The sequence below is a fragment of the Molothrus aeneus genome, unplaced genomic scaffold, assembly GCF_037042795.1.
Source record: "Molothrus aeneus isolate 106 unplaced genomic scaffold, BPBGC_Maene_1.0 scaffold_252, whole genome shotgun sequence".
NCBI classification, from domain to species: Eukaryota; Metazoa; Chordata; class Aves; order Passeriformes; family Icteridae; genus Molothrus; species Molothrus aeneus.
Window position 1 is genome coordinate 98,989 of NW_027098916.1, and position 18,011 is coordinate 116,999.

General features: G+C 59.3%; 1 protein-coding gene across 1 annotated transcript; it reads left to right on the top strand.

The window, feature by feature from the left end:
• Positions 1-708: 708 nt before the first annotated feature.
• ARHGEF1 (Rho guanine nucleotide exchange factor 1) lies at positions 709-17,821 on the top strand. The gene is given in 31 exon segments (XM_066570171.1): positions 709-742; positions 1,271-1,298; positions 1,841-1,912; positions 1,988-2,104; positions 2,320-2,418; positions 2,512-2,554; positions 2,738-2,843; positions 3,274-3,414; positions 4,363-4,392; positions 4,864-4,966; positions 5,474-5,555; positions 5,686-5,724; positions 6,471-6,593; positions 6,672-6,771; positions 8,151-8,335; positions 9,131-9,277; positions 10,043-10,125; positions 10,631-10,756; positions 10,851-10,965; positions 11,321-11,421; positions 11,687-11,764; positions 12,434-12,509; positions 12,627-12,797; positions 13,426-13,513; positions 14,070-14,177; positions 15,370-15,428; positions 16,219-16,313; positions 16,316-16,355; positions 17,409-17,423; positions 17,426-17,558; positions 17,815-17,821. Coding segments are annotated over 30 exon segments (2,709 nt in total). The 5' UTR covers positions 709-742; position 1,271.
• The last annotated feature ends 190 nt before the right edge of the window (positions 17,822-18,011 follow it).

Here is an 18,011-nt window from a genome sequence, read left to right on the forward strand (position 1 = left end):
AAATACCCCAAAATAACCCCAAAATACCCCCGGGACCGCCTCTATGTGCTCTGCCCGCCCCAAATACCCCAAAATAACCCCAAAATACCCCCGGGACCGCCTCTATGTGCTCTGCCCGCCCCAAATACCCCAAAATAACCCCAAAATACCCCCGGGACCGCCTCCATGCGCTCTGCCCGCCCCAAATACCCCAAAATAACCCCAAAATACCCCCGGGACCGCCTCCATGTGCTCTGCCCGCCCCAAATACCCCAAAATAACCCCAAAATACCCCCGGGAGCGCCTCCATGCGCTCTGCCCGCCCCAAAATACCCCCGGGACCGCCTCCATCCGCTCTGCCCGCCCCAAATACCCCAAAATAACCCCAAAATACCCCCGGGACCGCCTCCATGTGCTCTGCCCCCCCCAAATACCCCAAAATAACCCCAAAATACCCCCGGGACCGCCTCCATCCGCTCTGCCCGCCCCAAAACCTCCAAAATACCCCAAAATAACCCCAAAACTTCTCAAAATACCCCAAAACTCCCCAAACTCCTCCCCCAACCCTCCCGCCCCCCCCAAAAAACCCCAAAACGCCCCCAAAAACCCCAAACTCCTCCCCCAACCTCCCCGGCCCCAAAAAAACCCCAAACCCGCCCAAAAACCCCCAAACTCCTCCCCCAAGCCTCGAGCCCCTCCCCCGGCCCCGCCCCCCGCCCCTCCCCCCCCCATTTCCTGCTTCCCTTCTCGAGCGCGGAACCAGGTACGGGGGGGGGGGGAATGGGCGGGGGTCCGCGGCCACCCCCGAACCCCCCCGACTCCCCCGACCCCTCCCCCAATTCCCCCCGACCCCCCCCGGACCCTCCCCAATTCCCCCCGTGCCCCTCCCCCACCCCAGAGGCGTTTTTGGGGGGGTCCGCCCTGGCCCCCCCGCCCCGCCCCGCTCGCAGTGAGGCTCTTTGGGGCGACCCCTCCCCAAAACCGCGCGGGGTGGGGGCAGAGAAACCCCCCTGAGACCCCTCCCCAAATCCTGAGACCCCTCCCCAAAAGTTGCGACCGCTCCCCAAAAGTTGCGAACTCCCCTCAAATTCTGAGACCCCTCCCCAAAACCGCGACCCCTTCCCAAAACCGCACGGAGGGGGCGGGGAAACCCGCCTGAGACCCCCTCCCCAAATTCTGAGACCCCTTCCCAAAAGTCGCGAGCCCTCCCCAAAACCGCGCGGGGGGGAGCGGAGAAACCTCCCGGAGACCCCTCCCCAAATCCTGAGACCCCTCCCCAAATTCCCCGCAGGATGGAGCCGGAGGAGGGGGCCAATGGGGTGAGCGGCGCCCCCCAAGCCCGGGGGTCCTGAGAGCCCCCAGACCCCACCCCGGGGGTTCTGGGGGTCATGGGGGTCTGGGGGGGGGTCTCAGGGTCGGGGGTCCTGGGGGTGTCCCGGGGATTCTGGGTGGTCCTGAGGGGGTCTTGGGGTCTCGGGACTGGGGCGTCCTGGGGGGTCTCGGGGGTCTGGGGGTGTCCCGGGGGTCTGGGGGTGTCCCAGGGGTCTGGGGGCGCCCGGAGCTCTGGGGGTCCCGAGAGTCTGGGGGGGTCTCAGGACTGGGGGGTCTTGAGAGTCTCTGGGGGTCTGGGGGTCGGGGGTCCTGGGGGTGTCCCGGGGATCTGGGAGCGCCTGGAGCTCTGGAGGGTCTGGGGGTCTCAGGACTGGGGGGTCTTGAGGGTCTCAGGTTTCTGGGGGGGTCCTGGGGGTGTCCCGGGGGGTTGGGGGTCTCGGGGGTCCTGGGGGAGGTCTGGGCGGTCCCGGGGGTGTCCCGGGCAATCTGTGCCCTCCCCCCCCCCAAACTCCCCCCAAATCGCCCCCAGCCCCCCAGCACCCACCCCCCTCCGCCCATCATCGGCGCCGAGGACGAGGACTTCGAGAACGACATCGAGCCCGTGAGTGCGGGGAGGGGTCCCTGGGGGCTCCCCCAGACCCCCCCAGCCCTGAGCCCCCTCCCCAAACTCCCGCAGACCCCCGAGGAGGAGCAGAGCAGCCCCTTCCAGAGCCTGGAGCAGCTGCGGCAGCACCCGCTGGCCCTGGCGGCCTTCCTGCAGCACTGCGTGCTCCAGTTCGACTCCTGCCCCGTGGTGAGGGCGGCGGGGGGCGCGCCGACCCCGAGACCCCCGACCCAAATTATGGGGGGGTTCCAGTGGGGGGGCTCACCAGCGTGGGGGGCTCGGGGTAACCTCCGGTCTCTGCTCCCTGCCAGCAGGGGCTGGAGCTGGGGGAAAATTGGGGAGGGGGCTGGGGTGTTTGGGGGAGTATTTTGGGGAGGGGTCTCCCCATTTTGCCCCCTCCCCAGCTCTGTTACCTGCACGTGGACATGCTGAGGAGGATGAACCCCAAGGAGGGCCGGAAACAATTCCTGGAGTTCTGCCACCTGTTCCTGGACAAGGCCGGGGTGAGAGACCCCTCCCCAAATTCACAGAGACCCCGCCCCACCTCAGCAACGACCCCCAAAATCCTGACACCCCCTCCCCAAATTCTCTGACAGCTCCTGAGGGTGCCCATCCCACACCATGTCCAGTTCGAGCTGGGTGAGTGAGACCCCCGAGCCCCACCCCAATTGGTGGCACCCCCGACCCCCTCCCCTAATTGAGGAGGGGTCTCTGTTGCCCCCTCCCCAGAGCTGCTCCCCGAGGACGCCCCTGCTCGTGGGGAGGCATTGGGGGGGTCTCCTCGCTAATTGAGGAGGGGTCTCTCTGTTGCCCCCTCCCCAGAGCGCACCCGCCCGGAGCTGCTCCCCGAGGACGCCCAGCGCCGCTTCCTGCAGGACGTGCAGAGCCACCAGGAGCCCGAGGTCATCAGGCAGCTCCAGGACTTCCGGTGAGACCCCTCCCCAGTTTGGGTCTGGGGGCTTCATTTGGGTCTGGGGGCTCCGTCTGGGCCATGGGTCTGGAGTCCCAGGACGTGCAGAGCTCCCAGGAACCCGAGGTGCAGAAGCAGCTGCAGGACTTCCGGTGAGACCCCCGAATTGGGGAGAGGGCTCCATTTGGGTCTGGGGTCCCAGGTCCAAGCATTTGGTGGGGATGACACAGGGCGAGCTGGAGCGGGGTCACCCCCAAGGAGGGGTCTGGGGGCTCCTTTTGGGCTCTGTTTGGATTTGGGTCTGGGGTCCCAGGTCCAAGCGCCTCATGGGGATGACCCCGGGCGAGCCGGAGCTGGCGGAGCTGGAGCGGGGTCACCCCCAAGGAGGGGTCTGGGGGCTCCATTTGGGGTCTGGGGGCTCCGTTTGGATTTGGGTCTGGGGTCCCAGGTCCAAGCGCCTCATGGGGATGACCCCGGGCGAGCCGGAGCTGGCGGAGCTGGAGCGGAGCCGGGCCCGGGACCCCGCGGGGGCCGCGAACGCGGAGCGGCTGCTGGCGGAGAGAGTGCTGGGCAGGCTGGAGGAGATGCAGTGAGTGGGGAGGGGGCTGCACCCCCGGGAGACCCCCCCCATATTCCCCAAACCCCCCCGGGACCCCCCAGAGGGGATGCAGTAAATGGGGAGGGGGCTGCACCCCGGCAGAGGCTGCTGGCGGAGAGAGTGCTGGGCAGGCTGGAGGAGATGCAGTGAGTGGGGAGGGGGCTGCACCCCCGGGAGACCCCCCCCATATTCCCCAAAGCCCCCCGGGACCCCCCAGAGGGGATTCAGTAAATGGGGAGGGGGCTGCACCCAGGGGAGAACCCCGGGATGGGCTGGGAGACCCCCCTGGTATCCCCCAAATTCCCCCCGAGGAGATGCAGTAAATGGGGAGGGGGCTGCACCCCGGGAGACCCCCCCCAAAGCCCTGAGACCCCCAGGACCCTCCATAGGAGGAGATGCAGTGAGTGGGGAGGGGGCTGCACCCACCCGGGACGCCCCCCGGAATCCGCGGGTAACGATTCCCCAAATCTGCGGGATTTCCCCCCAAAATCGGCTCCGGAAATCCGCGGGACAGCCCGGAGCAGAGGGAACGCCCACAGGGCTGAGGGCACGCCCTTAAATTTGCATAGTCCCGCCCCAAAGCCCTGCGTGACTTCCTAAACAATATGAAAAACCGAAATTTCTGTAAAAAACTCAAATTTCTGTTTAAAAACCCCTAAATTTCTGTAAAAACCCCAAATTTCTGTAAAAAACCCTAAAACTTCTGTAAAAAAAACCCCAAATTTCTGTAAAAAAACCCAAATCCCAGCGAAAAACCCCAAGTTCCTGTAAGAAACCTCAAATTTCCTAGAAAAAACCCCAAATCCTTTTAAGCCCCCCCTAAATTCCTGTTAAAAAACCCAATTTTGGGGTCTTGGGTGGGATTATGGGGGTCTCAGGTGGGAATTTGGGGTTGTTTCCTGTGGGATTTCGGGGTCTCACCCTCCTCTTCCTCCCCAGCCTCACCATCTCATCCGACGAGGAGAAAAGGTGAGGAGGGGGCTCCTGACCCTCGAATCCCCCTAAAATCTCCCAAATCCTCCACCAAACCCCCCCCCCAAGCCCCCCTGAATCCTTCTTAAAATCCCCCCAAATCTCCTCAAAACCCTCCCCAAACTTCCTGAAATTTCCCCAAATCCCCCCTAAATCCCCTCAAAATTTCCCAAATTCACCCCTAAATCCCCCCAAATCCTCCCAAAATGCCCCCAAATTCCCCCAAAATTCCCCAAAACCCCCCAAATCCTCCCCAAATCCCTTCATATCTCCTCAAAATGCCTCAAAATCTCCCCAAAATTCCCCCGCATCTCCTGAATTTTCCCCGAAATCCCCACATTCCCCAAAATCTCTCCAAATCCCCCCCCCAAATTCCCCCCAAACCCTCCCAAAATTCCCCCCAAATCTCCTGAAACCTCCCCCAAAATGCCCCAAAATCCCCCAAATTCCCCCCAATCCCGCCCCCAGCTCCCAAATCTTCGGCGCCATCGTCTCCTACATGAAATTCCTGGGGCTGCGCACCAAGGGCGGCGACGGCAAAAAACCCAAATCCAACTTCTTCCGAAAAAAGGTGAGTGAGACCCCTCCCCAAAATACCCCAAAACCCCCCAAAATCCCCCCCAAATCCCCCCCAAAATCCCCCAAAACCCAAATCCAACTTCTTCCGAAAAAAGGTGAGTGAGACCCCTCCCCAAAATCCCCCCCAAAATCCCCTCAAACCCAAACCCATTTTTTTGCCCCAAAAAGCTGAGACCCCTCCTCAAAATCCCCCAATTCCCCCAGACCCTGCAGACCCCTCCCCAATTTCGCACAGACCCCCCCAAGCCCCCAGACCCCAAAATCCCCCCAAAACCCAAATCCAACTTTTTCCACAAAACTGTGAGACCCCTCCCCAGTTCCCCCAGACCCTCGCAGACCCCTCCCCAATTCCCCCCAAGCCCCCAGACCCCAAAATCCCCCAAATCCCCCCAAAATCCCCCAAAACCCAAATCCAACTTTTCCCACGAAACTGTGAGACCCCTCCCCAGTTCCCCTCAAGCCCCCGGACCCCTGCAGACCCCTCCCCAATTTCGCGCAGATCTCGGGCAAGGACCCCCAGGGCAAGGCCCGGAGGGGCTTCAGCCTGGCGGGGGCGGCGCTCTGGGGGCGCGAGCCCCACGGTGAGTGCGGGGCTGGGGGGAGACCCCTCCCCAAATTACCCCCGGCCGGGGGCTGCGGGCCCTCCCCACCCTGCAGGACCCCCCCGAGGGCTCCCGCTCTGGGGACCCCTCCCCAATTTTTGTTTTGTAGGGGCGGAGGTGAGGCCGAGCAAAGGAGGAGAGGGGGAAGGTACCGGAGACCCCCACCCAAATTAATCCACCCTGGAGACCCCCACCCAAATTAATCCATGAGACCCCCACCCAAATTAATCCACCCTGGAGACCCCCACCCAAATTAATCCATGAGACCCCCACCCAGATTATCCACCATGAGACCCCCACCCAAATTAATCCATGAGACCCCCACCCAAATTAATCCATGAGACCCCCACCCAAATTAATCCACCCTGGAGACCCCCACCCAAATTATCCACCCTGGAGACCCCCACCCAAATTAATCCATGAGACCCCCACCCAAATTAATCCACCCTGGAGACCCCCACCCAAATTAACACACCCCGGAGACCCCCACCCAAATTATCCACCCTGGAGACCCCCACCCAAATTAATCCATGAGACCCCCACCCAGATTATCCACCATGAGACCCCCACCCAAATTATCCACCCTGGAGACCCCCACCCAAATTAATCCATGAGACCCCCACCCAAATTAATCCACCCTGGAGACCCCCACCTGAATTAACACACCCCGGAGACCCCCACACAAATTATAGCCAAGAGACCCCCACCCAAATTATCCCCCCCACCCCATTTATCCGTCCTGGGACCCCCACCCAAATTACCCCCCTGACCCAAATAATCCCCCATGAGACCCCCACCCCATTTATCCCCAGTGAGACCCCTACTCAAATCATCCCCCCCCCCACCCCATTTTGGGTCTGGGGTCTCTCCCTGACCCCTCCTTTCCCCCCCCAGGCGAGAAGCCCCCTCCCCACCCCGAGCGCAGGGGGGGGGGTCCCCGGGGGGGGTCCGAGGGGGGGGCGGGGGTCTCTCCCCGGGACCCCCCCCCAGGCGGGGACGGCGCCGAGGCCGAGCCAGGTGAGGAGGGGGCCCGAGGGGGGGGGGGCTCATTGTGCAGCCCCCTCCCCTAAATCTGCCCCTCTCCCCCCCCCCCAGCAGCGTCAGAGCCCCTGGGACCCCCGGAATTGGGGGAACCCCCCCCGGACCCCCCCGCGGGAGAGCAGCGCCCCCCAGAGGAGGGCGGGGAGAGCGACAGGTGGGTGAGACCCCTCCCCAAATTAACCCTGGGTGCTTTTTGGGACCCGAAACCCCTCCCCAAATTAACCCTGGGTGCTTCTGGGAGTTGGGACCCCTCCCCAGATTAACCCTGAGTGCTGAGACCCCTCCCCAAATTAACCCTGGATGCTGGGACCCTTCCCCAAATTAACCCTGGGTGCTTTTTGGGACCTGAGACCCCTCCCCAAATTAACCCTGAATGTTGGGACCCCTCCCCACATTAACCCTGGATGCTGGGACCCCTCCCCACATTAACCCTGGGTGCTTTTTGGGACCCGGGACCCCTCCCCAGATTAATTCTCTCCCCAGACGCCGCCTCAGGTTGGTGACCCCTCCCCCAAATTAACCCTTGCATGACCCCGGGGGGGCTCGGCGCTGGCCCCCCCACCCAAATTCACCAGCTAAGTACTCCCCCCTCCCCCCATGGAGACCCCTCCCCAAAAATCACTGACCAACACCCCTCCCCCCTTTTCTCTCGCACGCCCCCTCCCCAATTTGTGTCCGTCCTGGTGACCCCCCCCCCCCGGTGTTTTTTGGCTTTTTTGGCTTTTTTTTGTCTGCTTTTGGCTGGTTTTGGGGTGTTTTGGGGTACTTTTGGGGTGGTTTTGGCCTGGTTTTTCCTGGTTTTGGGGTGATTCTGGCTGTTTTGGGGGCTGGTTTTGGCTGTTTCTGGCTGTATTTGGTTGGTTTTTGCCCGGTTTTTGCCCGTTTTTGGGGTGGTTTTGGGGTGCTTTTTCCCATTTTTCCCCGTTTTTTCCAATTTTTGCCCATTTTTGGGGCGTTTTTGGGGTGCTTTTTCCCATTTTTGCCCGTTTTTTCCCATTTTTGCCCGTTTTTTGCCCATTTTTTGGCCCCCCAGGCTCCCTGGGCGCTTGGGGCGCTCCGAGAGCCTCCGGGCCCCCCCCGAGCGGCGCCGCTCCCAAAAATCGGGGGGGGGGTCCTGGCTGCCCCTCCCCCCCACCCGCTCCCGCAGCAACGCCGACCTCCAGGGACCCCCCCCCACGTAGGTGCCCCCGGATCTGGGGGAAAAAACGGCGGGATTGGGGAAAAAATGGGTTTGGGGAGAAAATTGGGGATTTTGGGGATTTCTGGGGGGGGACTGGGCCCCCTCCCCATTTTGGTGTCCAGCCTGGAGCCGGGGGGCCCAAGGGGGGGCCGGCCCCCAGGATCAGGGTGAGACCCCTCCCCAGTTTGTGATTTTGGGGATGCCTAAGGACGGCTGTCCCTGCAGCAGATCCTTGGGGGTTTTGGGGGATTTTGGGGGATTTTTGGGGGATTTTGGCGACTCTGGGAGTTTTGGGGATTTCCTGGGGGGGTTCGGGCGCTTCCTCAGGCCCCCCTCCCCTCTCTGGTGTCCAGCCTGGAGCCGGGGGGGCCCGGGGGGGGCGACCCCCCGCCCTTTCTGCCTCGGCAGCCTGAGGAGGTTGTGCCGCGCCTGGAGCCGGAGCTGGAGCAGGAGCCGCCGGCCTGGCGGGAGCTCGCGGCCCCCGAGGCGCTGCTCAGGCTGCCCCAGCGCGAGGTGCGGCGCCAGGAGGTCATCAACGGTGAGGAGAACCCCGGAAACGGCCCCAGGAACTGATCCGGGACCCCCGAAAACCCCAAATGCCCCAAAAACGGCCCCAGGAACTGATCCGGGACCCCCGAAAACCCCAAATGCCCCAAAAACGGCCCCAGAAACTGATCCGGGACCCCCGAAAACCCCAAATCCCCCAAAAACGGCCCCAGAAACTGATCCGGGACCCCCGAAAACCCCAAATTCCCCGAAATGCCCGGGTTTCACCCGGATTTGCCCAAAACGCCCTTTCCAGAGCTGTTCCTGACGGAGCACGCCCCGAATTCCCCAAATTCCCCGAATTCCCTGGATTTCACCCGGATTTGCCCAAAACGCCCTTTTCCAGAGCTGTTCCTGACGGAGCACGCCCCGAATTCCCCAAATTCCCCGAATTCCCCGGATTTCACCCGGATTTGCCCAAAACGCCCTTTTCCAGAGCTGTTCCTGACGGAGCGCGCCCCGAATTCCCCAAATTCCCCGAAATGCCCGGGTTTCACCCGGATTTGCCCAAAACGCCCTTTTCCAGAGCTGTTCCTGACGGAGCGCGCCCCGAATTCCCCGAAATGCCCGGGTTTCGCCCGGATTTGCCCCAAACGCCCTTTTCCAGAGCTGTTCCTGACGGAGCGCGTCCCGAATTCCCCAAATTCCCCGAAATGCCCGGGTTTCACCCGGATTTGCCCAAAACGCCCTTTTCCAGAGCTGTTCCTGACGGAGCACGCCCCGAATTCCCCAAATTCCCCGAAATGCCCGGGTTTCACCCGGATTTGCCCAAAACGCCCTTTTCCAGAGCTGTTCCTGACGGAGCACGCCCACGTGCGCATGCTGAGGGTGCTCCTGGAGGTTTTCTTCCAGCCCATGCTCCGCGAGGGGTTTTTCGACGAGCAGGAGCTCAACAACATCTTCCCCAGCCTGGAGGACCTGGTGGAGGTGCACAGTGAGTTTTGGGGGAAATTTGGGCCTTTTTGGGGTGGTTTTTTTTTCCAGGGGATTGTCTCGTGGGATTTGGGGGAAATAAATTGTCTGCGCAGTTTGTAAAATTGTATATATATTATGTGTGTGTGTGTATATATATATAAAAGTATATAATTTTTGTATAAATATATTTCACAATACATTAATACTTATAATTATAAATGTAATTAAATAGTATATAGCTATTTATATACTATAAGAATTAAAAATAACTATATATTTATATATTTACATGCATTTATATATTATAATATTGAAATATAGTTTTTCTATAAATATTTATTAATGTATATTAAATAGATCAAAATTATAATTACTATATATTAATATCTATTAAGTAGATCAAAATTAAACTATATAAAGTATTCATATAGTACATATTAAAATAAACAAATTTAATTTATTGTTACTTATTTACGTACATATATATATATATACATATATATATACATATATATATACATATATATGTGTATATATATATATATAATTTTTTTTAATTTTATATTTTATGTTATTGGGGTTTTTCAAGCATAACTTTGGGCTTTTTTTTTGGTTTTTTGGGGGTTTTTTTTGGGTTTTTTTTTTTCCAAGCATAACTTTGGGCTTTTTTGGTCTTTTGGGGGTTTTTTTTTGGTTTTTTTTTTTCCAAGCATAACTTTGGGCTTTTTTTGGTCTTTTGGTGTTTTTGGGGTTTTTTTTTTTAACCCCTTCTCTCCCACCCCAGCCGTGTTCCTGGACAGCCTCAAGAAGCGTCGGGAGGAGAGCGGGTTCATCATCCCCGAAATTGGGGACGTGCTGCTGGCCAGGGTGGGTCTGGGGGCTTCAGGGGGTCCCTAAATGGGTCTGGGGGCTTCGGGGGTCCTGGGTGCCCCCAGTGACTTCGGGGTGGGGGTTTCTGACCGGAGTTTTGGGGTCTCACCGAGGTTTTGGGGTCCCCCAATGATCTGGGGAGGGGTCTGAGCGATCCCTCGGGGGTCTCACCAATCCCCTGGGTGTCCCCCTGAGGTTTTGGGGGTCTCACCAATCCCTTGGGTGTCCCCCGAGGTTTTGGGGGTCTCACCAATCCCTTGGGTGTCCCCCTGAGGTTTTGGGGGTCTCACCAATCCCCTGGGTGTCCCCCTCGAGGTTTTGGGGGTCTCACCAATCCCCTGGGTGTCCCCCCGAGGTTTTGGGGGTCTCACCAATCCCCTGGGTGTCCCCCTGAGGTTTTGGGGGTCTCACCAATCCCTTGGATGTCCCCCCGAGGTTTTGGGGGTCTCACCAATCCCCTGGGGGTCCCCCGAGGTTTTGGGGGTCCCTTTGTCCCCCCCAGTTCGAGGGCACCGAGGGCAGCTGGTTCCAGAAGATCTCGGCGCGGTTCTGCAGCCGCCAGAGCTTCGCCCTGGAGCAGCTCAAGGCCAAGCAGAGGAAGGACGCCAGGTTCAGCCAGTTCGTCCAGGTAAAACCCCCCAGAACACCCCAAAAACACCCCAAAAGAACCCCCTGGGCCCCCCAGACCGCGCCTGGGCCCCCCAAACCGCGCCTGCCCCCAGGAGGCCGAGAGCCGGCCGCGGTGCCGGCGGCTGCAGCTCAAGGACATCATCCCCACGGAGATGCAGCGCCTCACCAAGTACCCTCTGCTGCTGCTCAGCATCACCAAATGCACCGGTGAGGGCTCCCCAGAACCTCCCGAGCCCCAAAACCCCCCCGGGCCCCATCCTGACCCCCCCCGGAGGCGGTTTTGGGGTGTTTCAGGGGGTTTTTTGGGAGTTTCGGGGGGTTTTCGGGAAGGTTAGAGTGGGTTTGAGGTGTTTTGGGTTCCCTGGGATGTTTGGGGTGAGGAAAGGGGGAGTTGGCAGGGGATGGGGGGGCACCAAAAATTGGGGAGGGTTAAGGAAATGGGGGGGGGGGGTCTGCAGGTGCGGGGGTGCAAAAAAAGGGGAGGGACTGAAGGGAAAGGGGGCGGGGCAAGGAGAGGGGATTCGGGGAGGGGATTTTTAGGGGGATGTGGGACCACCCCCAGACGCGGCGGCCGAGCGCGCCAAGGTGGAGCAGGCGGCCGAGTGCTGCCGCCAGATCCTCAACCACGTCAACCAGGAGGTCCGGGACATGGAGAACCTCATGGTAGGACCCCCCCCGGCGCCCCCAAAATCTCCCAAATTCCCCCCAAAATTCTCCCCCGGACCCCTCGTTCATCCGCGCCTGTAACGCCGTCATTCACCAGCAGAGGGCGCCAAAAAACCGCGAAAATTCCCACTGGGGCCCCCAAAATCTCCGAAATTCCCCCCAGTTTCTCCCAAACCTCTTGGGATCCCCGAAATCCCCCTGGGGACCCCCAGAACCCCCTTCTACCCCCAAAGTGTCCCCAAACCCCCCTTTGCCCCCGCAGAAGCTCAAGGATTACCAGCGCCGCCTCGACCTCTCCAGCCTGAAGCAGAGCACCGACCCCCTCCTGAGCGAGTTCAAGGTGGGGAGGGGGGCGCGGGACCCCCAAATGCCCGGGCTGGACCCTGCCCCAATTCACCCCCACCCTCCTGAACCCCCCCAGTCCCCAAAACCTCCCAGAATCCCCCAAATTCTCCTCCCAGAACACCGACATCACCAAATGCACCCTGCTTCACAAGGGGCCCTAAAAACCCCCACAAACCCACCCAAAAATCCCCCCCAAAAAAAACCCAAAACCCCCAAAACCTCCCAAAACTCCCCCGAATGCCCTCCCAGACCACAGCAAATCCCCAAAACCCCTTAAACCTCCCCAAAATCCCCCAAAACCTGCAGAACGCTGACATCACCAAGTGTACCCTGGTCTATGAGGGGCCCCTTTCCCCCAACTTCCCCCCCAAAAAACCCCCAAGAACACCCCGAAACCCACACAGATTCCCTTCAACCCCTCCAAATCCCGTCCCTGACCCCAGCAAACCCCCAAAAAAACCCAAAATCCCCCAAACCCCCCAAATCCCTCCCAGAACACCGACATCACCACGCGCACCCTGCTGCACGAGGGTCCCCCACAAATGTCTGCAAACCCACTCAAAATCCCACCAAAAACCCCACAAAAAAAAACCCAAAGAAACCCCCCAAAAACGGCAAAACCCAAAAAGCACCCAAAACCCCAAAATTCCCCCCAAATCCCCAGAACACCGACATCACCAAGCGCACCCTGGTGCACGAGGGTCCCCTCACCTGGCGCGTCACCCGCGACAAATCCGTGGGTGAGCAGAAACTCGGGGCGCGTTAGCACCCCCAAAAACCCCCAAAACCCCCGAAACCGGCCCGGGCCGGTGCCCCCGACCCCTGACCGACCCCCCCCGGGATTCTGGGGTGCGCAGAGGTGCAGGTGCTGCTGCTGGACGATCTGCTGGTGCTGCTGCAGCGGCAGGAGGAGCGGCTGCTGCTGCGCTGCCACAGCCGCGCCCTGGCGCCCGCCGGCCCCGAGGGGAAGCAGATGCTGAGCCCGGTGATCCGGCTGCGCTCGGCCATGACCCGCGAGGTGGCCACAGGTGGGGAGTTTGGGGCGGTTTGGGGCGGTTTTGGGTCAGTTTTGGGGCAGTTTGAGCCGATTTTGGGTCAGTTTGGGGGAGTTTGTGATGCTGAGCCCGGGGATCCGGCTGCGCTCGGCCATGACCCGCGAGGTGGCCACGGGTATGGGCAGTTTGGGGCGGTTTTGGGCAGTTTGGGTCAGTTTGGGGCAGTTTGGGGCAGTTTGAGCCGATTTTGGGTCAGTTTGGGGGAGTTTGTGATGCTGAGCCCGGGGATCCGGCTGCGCTCGGCCATGACCCGCGAGGTGGCCACAGGTGGGGGGGGGAGACTCATTCTGGGGGAGTTTGGGTCATTTTGGGGGAGTTTGGGTCGGTTTGGGTCATTTTGGGGTGTTCAGGTTGGTTTGGGTGGGTTTGGGTCATTTTGGCGGAGTTTGAGTTGGTTTTGGGTGGGTTTGAGTTGGTTTTGGCAGAGTTTGAGTTGGTTTTGGGTGGGTTTGGGTCAGTTTGGGGCGTTCAGGTCGGTTTGGGTGGGTTTGGGTCAGTTTGGGTGAGTTTGAGTCGGTTTTGGGTGCGTTTGGGTGAGTTTGGGGCGTTCAGGTCGGTTTGGGTGGGTTGGGGATGCTGAGCCCCCCAATTTCCCCCCCAGACCACAAAGCTTTCTACGTCATCGTCAGCTGGGAGAACGGGGCCCAGATCTACGAGCTGGTGGCGCAGAGCAGCCAGGACAGGAAAATGTGAGGAGGGGGCTTGGGGGCGGGGTCCTGGGTGGGATTTTGGGGGGTTTTGGGTGGATTTTGGGAGGTTTTGGGGGGTCCTGGAGGGGCCCAGAACTCTGAGCTGGTGGCGCAGAGCAGCCAGGACAGGAAAATGTGAGGAGGGGGCTCTGGGGGGGGGGGGGCGGTCCTGGAGGGAAATTTGGGGGAATTTCGAGGAGTTTTGGGGAGTTTTCAGGGATTTTGTGGGGTTTTGGGGAATTTTGGGGGCATTTCAGGACGGTTTGGGGGTCCTGGGGGTGTTTTTGGGGGGGCCCTGGGTGGGATTTTGGGGGGGCTTTGGGAGTCTTGCTGTTTTTTGGGGGGGTCCTGGTGGGGTTATTTGGGGGTCTTAGAGGGGATTTTGGGGCTCAGGGGGTGTTTGGGGTTTCCAGGTTTTTGGGGGGGGGGGTTTGGGGGTCCTGGGTTGGTTTTTGGGGGGGATTTTGGGGTTTTCGGGCGGGCGCTCAGACTCGGGGCTGTTTTGGGGGATTTTGGGGTTTTTGGGGTGCTGATTTTTTATTGTGCCCCCCTCCAGCTGGTGCAGCATCATCAGCGACACCGCGGGGTCCCTGAAGCTCCCGGGGTCCCACCGGGCCAAGGGGGCTCGGGCAGGGGGCGGCCACGGACCCCAGCCCCCCCTCGAGTGAGTACTGACCCAAAACCACCCGAAATCACCCCAAAAATACACCCAGCCCCCCCTCGAGTGAGTACTGACCCAAAAACACCCGAAATCACCCCAAAAATACCCCAAAAATACACCCAGGCCCCCCTCGAGTGAGTACTGACCCAAAACCACCCGAAATCACCCCAAAAATACACCCAGGCCCCCCTCGAGTGAGTACTGACCCAAAACCACCCGAAATCACCCCAAAAATACACCCAGCCCCCCCTCGAGTGAGTACTGACCCAAAAAACCCCAAATTTACCCCAAAAATACCCCAAAAATACACCCAGCCCCCCTCGAGTGAGTACTGACCCAAAACCACCCGAAATCACCCCAAAAATACACCCAGCCCCCCCTCGAGTGAGTACTGACCCAAAAACACCCGAAATCACCCCAAAAATACACCCAGCCCCCCCTCGAGTGAGTACTGACCCAAAAAACCCCAAATTTACCCCAAAAATACCCCAAAAATACACCCAGCCCCCCTCGAGTGAGTACTGACCCAAAACCACCCGAAATCACCCCAAAAATACACCCAGCCCCCCCTCGAGTGAGTACTGACCCAAAAACACCCGAAATCACCCCAAAAATACACCCAGCCCCCCCTCGAGTGAGTACTGACCCAAAAAACCCCAAATTTACCCCAAAAATACCCCAAAAATACACCCAGCCCCCCCTCGAGTGAGTACTGACCCAAAACCACCCGAAATCACCCCAAAAATACCCCAAAAATACACCCAGCCCCCCCTCGAGTGAGTACTGACCCAAAACCACCCGAAATCACCCCAAAAATACACCCAGCCCCCCTCGAGTGAGTACTGACCCAAAAAACCCCAAATTTACCCCAAAAATACACCCAGCCCCCCCTCGAGTGAGTACTGACCCAAAACCACCCGAAATCACCCCAAAAATACCCCAAAAATACACCCAGCCCCCCTCGAGTGAGTACTGACCCAAAAAACCCCAAATTTACCCCAAAAATACACCTTGAGCAAAACCCAACAAATCCCCCCAAAAAACTCCACAAATGCACCCAGAGACCCCCAAAATCCCCCCAAATCACCCCCAAACCCACCCAGACCCCCCCCCCGATCCCCCTGGGGGGATTTTGGGGGGATTTTGGGGATTTTGGGGTCTCTGTGCTGACCCCTCCTCTCCCCCCCCCCCGCAGTTACCGGGACCCCTCTGAAAATGGGGGGGGGTCCCTGAAGGAGCCGCTGGGCCTGGACGGTGAGGGGGGGCTGGGGGGTTTGGGGGATTTTGGGGCGTTTTGGGGCGTTTTGGGTGATTTTGGGTGATTTGGGGTGTTCGCGGGGGGAGTTTGGGGCGTTTTGGGGCATTTTGGGTGTTCCCAGGGGGGTTTTGGGGTTATTTTTGGGGGGCTTTTTGGGTGATTTTGGGTGTTCCTGGGGGGTTTTTGGGGTTATTTTCGGGGGGGTTTTGGGGGTTCCTGGGCTGTTTTGGTTTTGAGGTGGGTTTTTGGGGCGGTTTTAGGGTTTTTTGGGGTGATTTTGGGGTTTTTAGGGTGTCCTGTGGGGTTTTTGAGGTGGGTTTGGGTTTTTGGGGTTTCCCTGGTGGTTTTGGGGTTTTTTTTGGGGGTGATTTTTAGGTTGTTTTTTGGGTTGTTTTTTGGGTTTCGGGAGGGTTTGGGGGGTTATTTTTGGGGTGATTTTGGGCTGGTTTTGGGGTGGTTCTTGGGTTGTTTTGGGGGTGATTTTTGGGGTGGTTTCGGGGACAATTTTTGTGTTGGTTTTTGGGTTGTTTTGGGATGGTTTTGGGGTGGTTTGGGGGTTATTTTTGGGGTCTTTTTTGGGCTGGTTTTGCGGTGTTGCTTGGGGGTGGTTTGGGGTGTTTTTTGGGGTTATTTTTGGGTATTTTTGGGGGGTGATTTTTGGGTTGTTTTGGGGGTGATTTTGGGGGTTTTTTGGTTGTTTTGGGGCTGTTTTGGTTCTGGTTGGTTTTGGGTTATTTCTGGGGTTTTTGGGGTATTTTGGGGGGTCTCACTGTGCCCCCCCCCCAGACCGTGACAAGGACGGGGCCGTGGAAGGAACCGAATTTGGGGGGGGTCCCCGCGAGCGGGGGGGGCTGGGGGGGCTGCCCCGCCCCCCCCGCGGCCTCCCCGAGGGGGGGGGCTGGCGGCCAACGCCCTGCAGAGAGGTGAGACCCCTCCCCAAATTACCCCGAAAAGCCCTGAATTCCATGGGACCCCTCCCCAAATTACCCCAAAAACCCCTGAATTCCATGGGACCCCTCCCCAAATTACCCCAAAAAACCCCTGAATTCCATGGGACCCCTCCCCAAATTACCCCAAAAAACCCCTGAATTCCATGGGACCCCTCCCCAAATTACCCCAAAAACCCCTGAATTCCATGGGACCCCTCCCCAAATTACCCCAAAAACCCCTGAATTCCATGGGACCCCTCCCAAATTACCCCAAAAAACCCCTGAATTCCATGGGACCCCTCCCCAAATTATCCCAAAAACCCCTGAAACACACCCAAAAACCCCTGAATTCCATGGGACCCCTCCCCAAATTACCCCAAAAACCCCTGAATTCCATGGGACCCCCTCCCCAAATTACCCCAAAAACCCCTGAATTCCATGGGACCCCTCCCCAAATTACCCCAAAAAACCCCTGAATTCCATGGGACCCCTCCCCAAATTACCCCAAAAAACCCCTGAATTCCATGGACCCCTCCCCCAAATTACCCCAAAAAACCCCTGAATTCCATGGGACCCCTCCCCAAATTAACCCAAAAAACTCCTGAATTCCATGGGACCCCCCCCAGATTCACCTGAGACCCCTCCCCAAATTAACTGAGAACCTTTGAAACCCACTCAAAACCACCCCAATTTACCTGAGACCCCTTCCCAAATTAACTGAGACCCCTCCCCAAATTACCCCAACCCCCCCCAAATTCACCTGGGGACCCCTCCCCAATTTACCTGAGACCCCTCCCCAAATTACCCCAAAACTCCCCCCAGATTCACCTGGGACCCTCCCCCCAAATTACCTGAGACCCCTCCCCACATTAACCCAAACCCCCCTGAAACCCACCCAAACCCCCTCTAAATTTCCCCAAATCCCCCCAAACCCCCCTCAGACCCCCTCAAATCCCCCCCAAATGTCCCCAAATCCCCTCAGACCCCCCCGTAATCTCCCCAGATCCACCCAACTCCCCCCCCTGAAGCCCCCTCCCCATTTTCCAGTCTCGGCGCTGCGGCGGCTGCTGGGGGCGCCCCTGCCCCCCCCCGGGCCGGATTTGGGGGGGGGTCCCGGCGCGACCCCCCCCGAGCAGGAGCGGAGACACGCGGGGGATGGGGCCGAGAGCGACGGGGACCCCGAGGGCGGCGCCGCAGGTGGGGGGGCGCCCCAAATTGGGGGGATTTTGGGGTTTTTGGTGATTTTGGGATGATTTTTGGGGGAATTTTGGGGGAATTTTGGAGGGGCTTTGGGGCTCAGGGAGATTTTGGGGTGTTTGGGTGATTTTTAGGGTGTTTTGGGGAGGTTTTGGGTTCCCTGGGTGATTTTTGGGGCTTTTGGGGTTTTTGGGGGTGTTTGGGGTGGGGGAAGGGGGGGGTTTGGGGGGGCACCAAAATTTGGGGTGGGACACAGGAAATGAGGACCGGGGGGGGGGGGGGGGGGGGGAGGCCAAAAAAGGGGAGTGGCTTAAAGAAAAGTGGGCGGGGCAATGCCGGTAAATTGGGGGCGTGTCCTAATCTCCACCTGCGACCCCTCCCCCTTTTTTGTGCCCCCTTTAGGGGGGGCCCCCAACGGCCCCTGGGGGTCCCTGCCCGGGGTGGGGGGGGGTC